This window comes from Amaranthus tricolor, chromosome 16, assembly GCF_026212465.1.
Source record: "Amaranthus tricolor cultivar Red isolate AtriRed21 chromosome 16, ASM2621246v1, whole genome shotgun sequence".
Classification (NCBI taxonomy): Eukaryota; Viridiplantae; Streptophyta; class Magnoliopsida; order Caryophyllales; family Amaranthaceae; genus Amaranthus; species Amaranthus tricolor.
In genome coordinates this window covers 1,548,547-1,562,435 of record NC_080062.1, presented here as the reverse complement: position 1 = coordinate 1,562,435, position 13,889 = coordinate 1,548,547, and the positions used below count along the sequence as shown (strand labels likewise).

Genomic DNA, 13,889 nt, shown 5'->3' with positions numbered 1-13,889 from the left:
TCACAAGTTCACAACACATTTCAAGACAATCCCAACAAAAATAAAAAACCTTTTAAAAAACCCACCAACAAAAATCAATTATATTCTTTCTCCCACCTCTTGATATCTCATTATTGACCATTTCTTGTTTTAAAAATGGGAAATAATATGGGAGGTGCAAATAGTAAAACAGCAAAAATAGTGAAAATCAATGGAGAATTCTTGAAGTTGAAGCTACCATTAAAAGTTTTAGACATAATCAAAGAATACCCAAATCATATTTTATTAGATTCACAAGATTTTCTAAGATATAATCTTAGATCAAAACCTCTTAACCCAGAAGATGAACTTAAACCCAGAAAAATCTACCTTCTTGTTGAATTACCCAAGTTTCCTGATGAAATAAATTCTCAAAATCCTCTTAGAAAGGTAAGATCAGGTGTCTTAGCAAGAAATAATGGAGATTTGATGATGAAGAAGGTGTCAAGGAGGACAGTTTCTGACCTTACGATGATCATGACAAGATCAACGGCTAAGGATGATGGTGGTGATGGCCGTAGTGGTGGGTCCCTTAAGGGTGGTTATGTGGGTCCTACAAGGTTGAAAATGAGGTTGCCTAAAGCACAAGTGGAGAAGATTATGGAAGAAAGTGGGAATGATGATGGTGAAGCTGCTAAGAAGATTGTAAGGCTTTGTTTGGAGGAAAAAGCCACCGTGAGCGGCGGCGTTATGAAGGCGGATATGGTGGAGGAAAAGGAAAAAGAAGAGGACGAAGTTGAGAGTCATTGTAAGGATGTTCATGGGATGTGTAGTCCTTGCTATAGTTACCGACGTAAGTATAAAAAATTAACCTCTTAATTATAGTATAGCATGTCTTTTTTTTTTTCTTCTTTGTTTGGATACATGGTAATCTGATGGAAGGGGCGAGCTATGTGAGGATGACGATAAAATCAAACCCAAGTCTTACATGGAAAAGTGATATATATTTATGTTCAAAAAATAACTTACATGTGATCATATATTTATTTCTTATAGAATAATGTTATGATCCATTTTAAGGTACAAGACTTGTATCACATCAGCTGTGTATGTAATTGAAAAAGAGTTTTTAGGCAAATGAGTTATGTCACCCATGGGGCTCGACTCGGAGTGAGTGGCTTGCAGAGTAGGTGACTTGCATTGGAAGAGCACATTGTGACCCAATGTAATCATGACGCAATGTAGTTGTCACCCAACGAGGATGTTGACCTTATGGGGGTCTGTTGAGATTAATGATGTGACTTGAGTGTACAATTGATGTGTGTATTCATATGTGACTCATGGGATGGAATTCTATGGATGACTTGAATGGGTGACTTAATGTTTGTGATTTATGATGGAGTTTACGAGCTTGATTATTTCATGAAATTATATGACTTAATTATGGAAGTTATGGGACTTAATGAAGAAGTGTAAATGTTTGATTGAAGATGCTCTACTATGCTTCGTCGAGCAAAACTATCAGAAAGCACACTGAAGGTCGCTCGACCGAGCGAGCTCCTGGGTGGGTCGAGCAAACAAACTAAATGTATCCAGAAGCTGCCTGTAGCTCGCTCGACCAGGTCACTCGATCGAGCGAGCCCCTGTTACGGTCGAGTGGATCTTCTGACAATTCATAGGATGCTGTTTTCGTCCCTTTAACTTCTTGGAGCAGTTTCAAAGTGGTTAATTCTCAGTATTAAGGTTGTAATCTCATTGAATGTAATTAATACTATAAATAGTGAGCTCATTTGTTCATCCAAACACATCAATCACATAACCTCTAAGCCAAACACATAGCCTATGTTTATGTCTTACTCAATTGTGATACTTCATTTATAAGAGTGTTTTGCTCCATTGAAATAATATAAACAAGAAACTACACACCACAGAGGACGTAGCCATTACTGAGTGAACCTCCTTAAATCATTGTGTTATTTTTGCAATTTTATTTTTCGTCAAATGTTTGTTAGTTCATTGAAATCTTTATTATCGTTCATCAAAGTTCTTTACATCACATCGATCTTGGCAAATATTTCAGGGTCGATTGTTATGGTCAATTGCAAGGTATTGGAAATGTCCCATATCAATTGTGTATGCAATTAACGTGAGGTTTATAGGCAAATAAACTCTCTAATCTACCATGTTAATTTTTTGGGTTAGCTTTTCTTTTTATCATGTAACATATAAGGTTAAAGGGATAGAGAATATATCTAATTGTAGTTTATGCTTAATGATTTTTTGGCCTTATTTATTTATATGAAGAGATTTAAACAAGTAAACCAAAATTAGTATAATTTGTAGCTGAAGTTAATTTTTTTTTATTAGAATCAGGGTATGTAAGTTAATTTATAGTTGTTTTTTCTACTTGATGATATATCATCCTTGGAGTAGATTAAAAAGAAGTGTAAAAAATTGTTTGTAATTTAGGGGTAAATGTAAATATTTTTATTATATAGTTTGATTGATCACGAGTTTGAGTAAAACTTGGTGATTAATTAATTTAGAAAAGTTTTGTTCAATTAGATGAAGGTATTATAAGATTGTGCGATCTATTTACTTCATTTCTAAAAGTTTGTCAATTTAAACTTTTTTTATTACTTATAAACTTGTTTGTTTTATTTTTTGTTTGTCTCGTGTTATCTAAATGTTATACTATTTTTTGTTTAAATGTTATAGGAGTATTATTTTAGTAAGATGAACTAAAGGTAAAGGTAAAGATAAAGGTAAAGGTAAAGTACACTCTCAGTATCCCGTACAAAGTAAGATCTGAATGAAGATTTTTTTTTTTTTTTCCTAAAAAATGCGGACAAATCATACCTGTTCTAAATGTAAGAAGGCTAATTAAGAGTTTGATTTCCCTTTATTTATTTCGATCCTTAATTTTAAATTCCATGAATTTAAATTTATTTTGCCACAGAAATTATTATTCTCTTTGTAAATCAATCATGTACTCAAATATGAATCCAACAAAAATAGATGTGAACACAAAAAAAAAGGAATAAAGTAGAGTTAATATGCCTAGATTTTACTTTTTAATATTTTAATCAACAGTTCTATTTGGTTTTACACATATATGAATGACTATATTTGAATCTTAAAAATTTCTACTTGTACTTTCTTAAAAATTATAAAAAATGATATTAATAAAATTCACATTGAAAGTATTAAATAAGATTTCACATAACTTTTCAAAAATTTATATATTACGGAAAAAAAATAAAAAGTAAGAGTAATTGATGAATAATACAATACTCAAATAAATATTTGATTAGAATAAGAGAATATAGAACAGAAAATAACTAAATAAAAATCAAACTCAAAACTTTTCATGAAAAAATAATATCTGAAATAAAATCCCATCATCAACTATGTGCCCAGATTTGTATTTGCATCGAGTGGTATAAATTCTTTTTGACCATTTTTACATTAATTGAATCACCAACCACACAAAAAGGAGTAAAAAAAGATTTGTTTTCTCAATTTTGCAACAACAAAATTAGGAGTCAAAATATAAAGGTAGAACTGTAGAAGTATAAAGCAGTTCGATCACCAATTTGAGGTCATTTTCTGCCGACTACTGATCTGATTCTAATTAGTGGTGGTGCACCACAAAAGCTATCAAAATGTAAGTCATACTCCATATAATAAAAGATTAATTTTCTCAAAATAAATTTTGTATATATTTCTTTCATTATTTATTTTTAATTAAAAATAAAAAATAAATAAAACAAAAATTAACAAATAAAGAGGATAAAATTAAGCAGAAATTGTCAAAATAAATCAATCTTTATCTGATCTGCTGAAAATAAACATCACTATTGTTTATTATTAAATAAATCCACTTATTAATAAAAGACTGATAGAGACATAGTGTACATAACATATTAGTCCATCAAACATCAATTTAAATTTTTCGTTGAGTTATCAAAAGCGCAGCCCAAGTCACCGATTCGAATCTATTCCATTCATCCTAATATCCAATGTTATATTTAGGGATGCAGGCGGGGCGGGTTTATTAGGAGACCCGCCCCATGGGACGGGGATGGGTCCCGGTTTGGTGGGTCATGGGGCGGGTACGGGTATAAAATTCATACCCACCGCGGGGATGGGGATGGGTTTTAGGTGATACCCGCCCCATCCCCGCCCCGCCCTCCTCAAGATATGTACAAATATACAAATTTATAAATGTATGAAACTATGAATAGTATGATGTACAAGTATTAAAAATGTATTTATTTAAGTATATGAGCTATTGGGCTTTGTACAAATTATGAGCCCAATATCACTTATTCACTTGTTGCACATGTACTGAGTTACTGACTAGTCAGTATATGAGCTATTTAAGTAATTGTTTGAGACTTTGGATGGGTGGTGGGGCGGGGATGATTTTAGGTACAAATCCATCGAGGCGGGAATGGGGAAAAAAATTATACCCGCCGCGGGGATGGGAATGGGGATGGATATTGCATTAACAGATGGGGATGGGGATGAGAATTTCAATACCCGCCCCGTCCCGTTTGCATCCCTAGTTATATTTAGTGCAAAGTATGATCTATACTTATGCTGCATCATTCATTGTTCTAGTCTAAAAAATTTCTCATATAAGAAAATTTAATATTGTATATTGAGATATCAATTAACTATCAAATTAAATATTTAATAGAATTGTAGAGTGAAAATTAAATAAATAACATGCAACTCATTATAGAAAATTGCACTATCATTAATGTGTACTCTATTAATGTTAAGGGTTGTTCACATGACTCGAGCAGTACATGTCTATGGTTCGTGGAAGTTTTATAAATTAATGCATATTCTAATATTGCATAATGTTTTGAGTCAATCGAGCTTAAGTCAATTTGAGAGGTGATAAAAAATTACTGTAGTTATATTGTTATACATTTGTGACATAATTTTAAATAGATATTCTCATATTTAACTCACAAATAAGGTACAATTCATAGTTAAATTATCTCATACAAGAGTTTATGTAAAAAGCAACAAAAAAAGGAAAAATCTAAAATGTACAGCAAAAAAACTATTTTATAGTAAATAAACTATTTTTCTATATAAAATTGATGGAACTCACGAGTCAAGACTTACCACGATACTTATTTTATAGTAAAAAAAAATGATTAATTTAATTTTTTATATTTTTTAATCTAGAACCGGACTCAAATTTTTTGTGTCTAAAAAACATGGATCTTTACTTTAAAAATAGGGATGGATTTGGAACAAATTCAATAAAATCATGGACCCATGAGAGGCCATATCCATCCCTAGATAATAAAAGAGTAGCCGGTTTTCTAAGAGACCGTCTTTCTGTAAAACCTCTCTTAGGGCCAGTTTAAAAATTTAATGTCTATTCTTATTTTACATTATTCTTTATGTGCCGGCCCAATTAGAGATGATTTTTTGAAAAAACCGTCTCTCACAAGAATTTGTGAAAAAAGAGTCACAACCATAAACAGTGAAGTAAATACTATATGGGCTTTTTGTTTGGGCTAGATAGTTGAAAGTGGGCCCTTTCCGTATATTGTTGTATACTCAGTCATTAAAGGTTAGACAACTTTGTAGTGGGCTTTATCTCATCTTTTCCGTCATATAAGAGATAAATTGAAAATTTGAAATCTTTAAGTCAAAAAATCAAAAAAAATGAACCAAATAATCTAAATTTCAAACTTATTCCAAAGTAAGTGTGAAATTCTCAAACCTGAGCTTTGGGGCTGTTCGCAGTTAGTAACTGCGAATAGGTCAAAAAAGACAAAATAGATGTTCGCAGTTAGCAACTGCGAACAACTATTTGACCTGTTCGCAGTTACTAACTGCGAACAGCATGCTCCACAAAAACAAGTCAAAATAGTTGTTCACAGTTACTAACTGCGAATAACTATTTTGTCTTTTTTGATCTATTCGCAGTTACTAACTGCGAACAGCCCCAAACCTCAGGTTTGAAAATTTCACGCTTACTTTTGGAATAAATTTAAAAGTTATATTATTTGGTTAATTTTTTTGATTTTTTAACTTAAAGATTTCAAATTTTTAGATAAATTCTTGTCTCGACTCTCTAGTCTGTCATGTATTAGCTTATGGTTATAACTTAGACTCAGTAGCGTAGCGACCTATTTGATTGTCGATATTATATGATGAAAAATCTCTTAAAAGATTTAATGATTATTATTATTCTGTATGATTCATTTCAATTTTTTTATAATATTTTAATGTGTTTCTATTGGAGAAATGATATTAAATGATAATGGAAAAACTGTGAAAAAGAAAACTTTTTTTATGATAAAAACTTTAATACCATTAAAACGATATAATATATTTTATGAAAATTTAAACTTCAAATTATTACCATTACTAGCATTTAGTACCAACAAACAAATACAGTAGAGATTAAGGATTCTCATCTATCATTATTACTACTCTTATATGTTCAATTTTTCATTAGACAAGTGCTCATGGTTACACCACCTAGCAACCACCTAACATTTTCCATTAAATATAAATACTTGCTGACTGTATATGATAAATGAAAGTATTTTTGGATCGAGTGTAAGAAACAAAAGTTATTCAATTGAACGAATAATGATAAAATTTAAACCATATAAAAAAAAAATTGAAGAAGTATTTTTTATTGCGGATAATTAGGAAAAAAATAAAGATAGCGGTTGTAATTTTGAAAAACTAAATTTAAGAGTATATTTGACAAAAATTACATTTAATTTTAAACTAAATTAAATTATAATTTCAAGATAATTTCAATCATTTAATATTAACAATCAAACTATTTATAAAAGCATCAAAGATGGACATTTGTGTGAGGAGACTTATCATAATATAAAAAATAAAATGTACACAGTCGTCAAAGTGGTTGCTAGCTTCATACACTTATTGTATGAAGTTGGCTAAGATAATTTGGTCCATCTTTATTGTAGCGGTAATTGTTATATGAGACGCTTTTATTATGAGACACATTTTGCATAGATTAAACAAATTATAAGAATATAAATTTTTTATATTGAGGTTGTTCCATTGAGAGACGATCTCTTAAGAATAGCTATTATTGTAATTTATACGCAGCTGTCAAAGTAGAGAGTCTAGCCTGCAAAAAATTAACTATAATTTATCTTATTATAAATACTCTATCAGTTTTTATTGACTAATGAAAAATATTTATAAGATAAAGTTAATTAAAATCAGTGTGAAATGTGTAAGAATCATATGCATTATATAAGATTGTTAAAATAAAGTTAATGAAAAATATATAAGAACTATAAATATTAAAAAATAAAAGAAAATAAAGCCGCCTAAAAATATTAATATCAAATAGAAACTTAGAGATTAAACCATAAGTTGTTGGTCATATGCTTGTATTGACAATGACAAATGACTATCAATATATAGGCTGAAAAATTTGCTACAAAAAGTCATCATAGTATTTTCTCTTTTGGTTTTCGTACCGTGCGTTTTATATGAAAGTTGTAATATCTTTGCTGCAAAATAGAAGAAATTAAATGTAATCTTTCTCAATTTTTATAAAAGAAAACACAATACAATAAATTTAACTTTTTGCAATATTAAATTGAGTGACATTAAAAAAATGCCACAAATTTATATTTTTAGTGTAATAATTGTTGGTTTTATTTTAAGTTCCACTATAATGTGATTTTGTGACATTTTATTTGGTCTTTAATGGCATATGTAATTGTTATTATAATCTATAAAGACATTTATGAGAAATGTCACTATAACCTATGTCCGCAAAAGTTATAGTATAATTTTTTTTATTTTACTACTAAAGGGTATAATAAATATTACTAAATTCACTATATTTACTATTATAAATTTAAAATGATGATATTTAAATTAAATATCGCTATATATATAACATTATAAAAACAAATTAAGTTGCAATGCGGCAAAATATAAATTGTTGTTAATTCGATGGAATAAGGGAGTACATAATGAAGTATTTTAGAATAAAATCATAAATCTAAACTAACAAACTTGTGATATAGAAGTAAAAGTACTCATGATTGTATTTGAGAAATACTCAATGATTTTTATTAAAGCAAATCATACATGTACAAATCTTCTAAACTCTTATTTATCTATATACATGCTTACAACTCATGTAAGCCAATTATTAAATCATAAAAATACTATCTTAAGTTCGATTTTCAGTTAATCTTTCACTCAACTCTTCGTACCTCATTAAATAAAGTTAAATTGGGACAACTTTATTTAAAAAAAAACTAACAACATACGAAACAAAAACTCATTAATTAATCACTAAGATAAACACTAAAATGTATTGAGTGCATGCATTTTTTCCTGCCTTTTCTATGGAAGGGACACAGATATAATTTGTCTACTACCTTTCTCTTTCGAACTTTGACTTGTGCGGGATATGGGTTGATTAACATTGATTAAGATTAATTAAGAAACAATAACCTCTTTGTTATTAGAGCTAATCACCTTGTTCTTATCATTCCCAACAATTTTATGATTACCATTCAAAAGATTACCTTCAGAATCATACTCAATCTTACCAGAAAATTGAAGAGGCTTACATTTTTCTCCTTTAATAATAGTTTTCTTCCAAACAGCATTTTCCCCAATAAACCCATCATCATTAACAACAAAATAATCATGATTATCATAATTATTAATATCATAATAATCATCATGATCATCTCTATGTTGAACATCTTGTTTTCTCCATGAAACCATATTCAACAAAGCTTTATTACTAAAATTGTTCACTTTTGATAAGCTTTTTAGTAGATTCTTTCTACTAATAGTAAGCTTATTCTTGATTAAATCATCCTTATAATATTTTTTATGAGATGCACATAAAAATATTACTAGGGAAAAAATGCTTAAAATTGCTAAAAATGTTATTATTATGTAAAAAGATGGGATTAAAAGAATGGGAAGATGTGATGATAATATTGGTATAGGTCTTGCCATGGCTAAGAAAAAAAAAGGATTAATTTATGAATTTTAGGTTTTTATTATTTTATTTGTAGGGTTTTTGTGAGATTAAATAATATATTAATGGACGAAATTATATGAAAATAATATAAGGATTTGAGTGGAAGGTGGAAATGAGAGATTTGACTAATAATGGCGTGGGAATAGGGGGGTTTAATACTGGTTGGTGTTTGATTTGAGTTTGACTAACTTTTTTTTAATTTTTATATTTTAGGAAATTATTATCTAGAAACTTGCTTTTTTAGTTTGTTTTCTTTTGACTATGAGAATAAATTAGTAAATAAATTACTTGATCATCGCATGTATTTTTAGAAATTTCTTTAATTATTCATTTTACCATAATTTTGCGTAAAATTTTCAATAAATATAAATACACATGTATCAATTATCATGCATAGAGTGGATTTTTACATTTAGTGGCATAAAAATGAAATACTTATATTTTTTTCTAAATATATTTATATATTTTAAGGCGGTGAGAACAAGGTTTTAGATAGAGTTTTTCATGGAATTGCCTGCTAGGTATAGTCCATCCGCCCTATTAAATGGACAGAATTAAATGAATTTATTTTTTAAATAATAAAAATTTAATGACATAGATAAACTTAACAAAATGTATTTTTAATATTTTTTAAATTTAAAATTGTGAATAATTTGAAACAACAAGACTAATTTATTATAATATAAATCTTTTTTTTGTTGAGTAATAATAATCTTTGTTATATATAGGCTTCCATTTAATTTATGCAAAATAATAATAATAATAATAATTTGCTCTAACTTATAACAAGTAGATGAAAATGAACTCATTGGTGACAAAAACAAAAGGATATGTGGGGTCACAATCTAGTTTGGCGTGGTTTACTCGTTAAATTGACCCTAGTTGACTTGAAGGTAGACCCGACTATAGTTTACTATACTCTATTATTTGAATAGCGTGGACCTTAATATGGTGCTTAGAAGGTAAGGTTGCATTTGACACTTCACCATTATGAAAGGAAACACCTAAAAATAAAATTTAAAACTAAGTTTTTAAAAAATCACTCTTGTAAAATAATCAGGTCTTGTTTTAGTTAAATATGTGTCAATTTTTTAGATAAAATTATGACTTTGATTTTTACTGTCACTGCCTAAGCTTTCCCCTTGCTAAAAAAAATTAATTTAAGGAACCGAGAAGTGATTAATTTTTAAGATAGTTAGGTTGTAGTTATTTAACTTTTTATTGACCGGAGATTACTTTTTTATGTCTCTCTCATTTGACATGGTTTATTTTTGGTGAAAATGAGTAAAAAGGAAAAATTGAGTTGAAAAATAAGGGAAAAAACAAGTGAAAGATATAAATAAGTGATTAAAAATGAGTGAAAAAAACACTTATGGATAAATAAAAAGAAAAATTGTGAGACCATTCAGAAGGATAATAATGCAAAATCAAAGAGATAAATTAAAAAAAATTAAAAAGGACAATGAGAAAATATATAAATATTTGGTAAAACTACTTTTAAAATGAAAGAGAGTTTTTGATGTCAATTTTAAAACTTCATAACAAAAGTGTTTGCAAAATGTTTTAAAACTTGAGCATCTTTACTTGCAAAGTCATTCTCTCTCCCCAACACATTAATTTAACTTTGTCATTGTATATTTGTGAGCTTTTGTTCTTATCTTAAATAAATAATTAAACTCTAGCTAATACTCACAATGCAATTAGAAAACAAAAATATACTCTTTATCATTGTAAACTAATTTTCTTATATAAAACTTGACTAATTGCAAAAATAATGATGTTTATTCCATCAATCAACTAATCATCATCATCAGGCTCTTGATATGGAAGATCCCAAATAGAAGTTCCTACAACAAACTCATTTTCTTTATGCATATCTTCTTCAAGCTCTTGAATAGGAAATTTATTAAGGTCCATATTATGAAGATGATAATGAGTATCCAAATTCATATGTGCAAAACTATTTTCCCAATAATGTATTTTCTCATACACTTGCCTTTCGCTATAAGTCTCTTGATATTCTTCATTTGTAGTCATTATAACATCCTTATTGTTCACTAATTCTAATGTTGTTCTTACCTCTTCGGTACGACCGCGCCCTTCTACATGATTGCACATGTTTGCACGGTCGTGCATGTCAACACGATCGTGCATATTAGACTGAATTGTTCGTCTTTGGCTATAAGTCTCTTGATATTCTTCATTTGTAGCCATTGTAACATCCTTATTGTTCACCCATTCTAATGTTTTTCTTATCTCTCCTACATGGTCGCGCTCTTCTGCACGATTGCACATATTTGCACGGTTATGCACTTCAACACGGTCGTGCATATCGGATTGAATTCTTCGGCTTTCATTAGAACTAAATGCACGGCCGTGCACGCCAACACAACCGTGAATATCAGACTGAATTATTAGGCTTTCATTAGAACTAATTCCATCCCCATCATCGTCATCACCATCAACAAGAGCTTCTTTACCTATAATTTTCGACCACAAGGCAGTATCCTTAGCCGTCATCTTAGCTTGAAGACTTTTAGATTTCTTAACAAGCCATAAAGCATGGTTCAAATCAGATGACATATGTTTAATTACCGCAGACAAAACACTTATTTTCCATGCCTTCTTAAGTTCATGGGGCTTTCTATAAGGCGGTGGCCCGTGTTCAACAACCACCGCCCCTTGTTGGCCCCACCAAACTTCTTCCCCCGTGGGCCACCACGGGGGTGGCAACCCCCTATCAAGAGGAAACCTCCTCTGAGGAGGCGTACAATGCTGCATAAGTGCAGATAAAATCGACCCTAAAGTGGAATCCTGAATTTCCTGCAACAAATGCAAAAAGGAGGCCGCATCACTTGAAAAAACTGCTAATCTCTGCTGCACATTTTCCGGTGCATTCTGCTCGAACTTAATCGTCTCTTTCCACCATTCTCTTAAACTATCCGATGATCCGGTCATCGGTTTTCCCTTTTCCGGTATGATCCCATATACAAAACCTTTAGCATTGCAAACTTCCATCATTTTTACCATGTACTTCAAGATTGAATCTTGAGCTCTTAAGAGCTTTTTTCGCCTCGATTTTTCATTTCTGCTTGATTCCGATTCTGCATTGTTTGAAGTATCCCCTCTTGAATTACTTGTTACTTTTTTCTTTTTTGTTGCTGATTCTTTGAATTTCTTCATAAACATATGATCTTTCCACATTCTTTTCTTTAGATCTTTATAGCTGAGTTTTTCTTTTCCTTGATGATCTAACATTAATTCTTCGGTGCTTATTGAATCGTCCATTAACTCATCATATATTTCTACCATTTTTTAAGTAGCTTGGCACTTGAATTTACTGATATATTTCTGTTGTAGAAGTGTTTGTTATCTACTATACATAATACATGTGACAATACGTTTATATAGTGTAGAATCCGACCTCGTACTACTATTTTTTTTTTCATTATTATATTCTAACCTTTTTATTGGTTGGTATTAAATGATGGTAGTGTTATTGATGATCATTATTATTATTCCAATGAGTCATATCTAAGGCAGGGTCTGATGAGGATAGAAAAAAGGCATATTAAAATACTGAGAATGTTGCAATCGAAGAGAGTCCCTCAACTCAGAGCATTACTTGGCATATGAAGACCCTACAAAAGAAAATCCTACAAAAGAAAATAAGAAACATGAGACAGAAAACACAAAACATAGTAGTACATATGCAGACTTTAAACATGTTGGACTTTAAATAGATCGGGTTTTAAACATGCTCTTTTACAAAAATAAAATAGCTAGATTAAAAACAGATTTTATATGGGCCTTTATTATTTTTCTACTTGAATTATGATACATTATTATACATTTATAATTGTCAATAGTCTAATTATAATTTAGAGGAATAAGCAAGTAAGTCATTATAAAAACTTTTACTCAATGTGATATGTCGATTTCAAGGAATATTTATAAACAAAATTATAAATGAACCCATTTGAGCCCATTTTTTTTTATTAGAGTTCCTTTTATTATTTATTTTAAATTCGACTTCCTAACCGCCAAACAAACTAGCATGAATCCTGAGGAACAATAAAAAGATACTATAATATATAGATTTATCTGCTTAATTTTCTGTGCATCAAGATTTAATAATAGATAAACCGCCCAACAATTGCAAATAATATCTGCTCCCTCCGTCTCAAAAAATGGCAATAATGAGACTTTGCATCAAAATCAACAAATATTTAGACTATTTAAATGAAATGTGGATAAATTCAAAGAGAGATTATATGTGGATAAAAATAAAATAATAATAATAATAATTATTATACATACAAAAATTATATCAAAATAAAAAAGACTGACTAATAAGGAAAGTAGCTATCTCTTAATAACATAGGACTATCAATTCTATGCATTCAAATATATTTGTACCTAATATTTGATTAATTATTATAAAGAAAAGAGAAATATATAACATTAGATAATTTTTAATTTACTACAAATCTACAATATATTTGAAAGCCTTTATAATTTGTGTAAAATAATAAATTCAATGGTAATTTGGTAAATATATTTTTTATTAGCTTTTTGATTAGTTTTTGAATGGCTAAACCTACAAACGAAAGTTAACAATATTTAATCAATGATTTTTAAGTGTCAACAGAAAAACTGACTTTTAACTAAGACAAAAAAAATACAATAACTTTTTTTTATTAGCTAAGATTTTTAAATCATTTCTTTTTCCTAACAAACAACCAATAATTAATTTTTTTTATCGAACATCTCCATGACAACTTACTTAAATAGCTGATTTAATGATTTATACATCTAGCTAGTCAAATAAACCAACAATTACAACCAATACTATTCATGATATTTGCTATATGACTTTTTATGC

At 29.3% G+C, this 13,889-nt stretch overlaps 2 protein-coding genes across 2 annotated transcripts; one reads left to right on the top strand and one right to left on the bottom strand.

Moving 5' to 3' along the window:
* On the top strand, window positions 1-1,038 carry LOC130802238 (uncharacterized protein At1g66480-like). Its single transcript, XM_057666168.1, has one exon. The coding sequence runs from the start codon at window positions 136-138 to the stop codon at window positions 835-837; it is 702 nt and encodes a 233-aa protein (XP_057522151.1). The 5' UTR covers window positions 1-135; the 3' UTR covers window positions 838-1,038.
* Window positions 1,039-10,801: 9,763 nt separating this feature from the next.
* Window positions 10,802-12,316, bottom strand: LOC130803306 (putative ETHYLENE INSENSITIVE 3-like 4 protein). Its single transcript, XM_057667506.1, has one exon. The coding sequence runs from the start codon at window positions 12,314-12,316 to the stop codon at window positions 10,802-10,804; it is 1,515 nt and encodes a 504-aa protein (XP_057523489.1).
* Window positions 12,317-13,889: the final 1,573 nt, after the last annotated feature.

Bases quoted from the DNA above. Each gene is read 5' to 3' on its own strand.
- LOC130802238 (XM_057666168.1), top strand. From the start codon at position 136: ATGGGAAATAATATGGGAGGTGCAAATAGTAAAACAGCAAAAATAGTG.
- LOC130803306 (XM_057667506.1), bottom strand. From the start codon at position 12,316: ATGGTAGAAATATATGATGAGTTAATGGACGATTCAATAAGCACCGAA.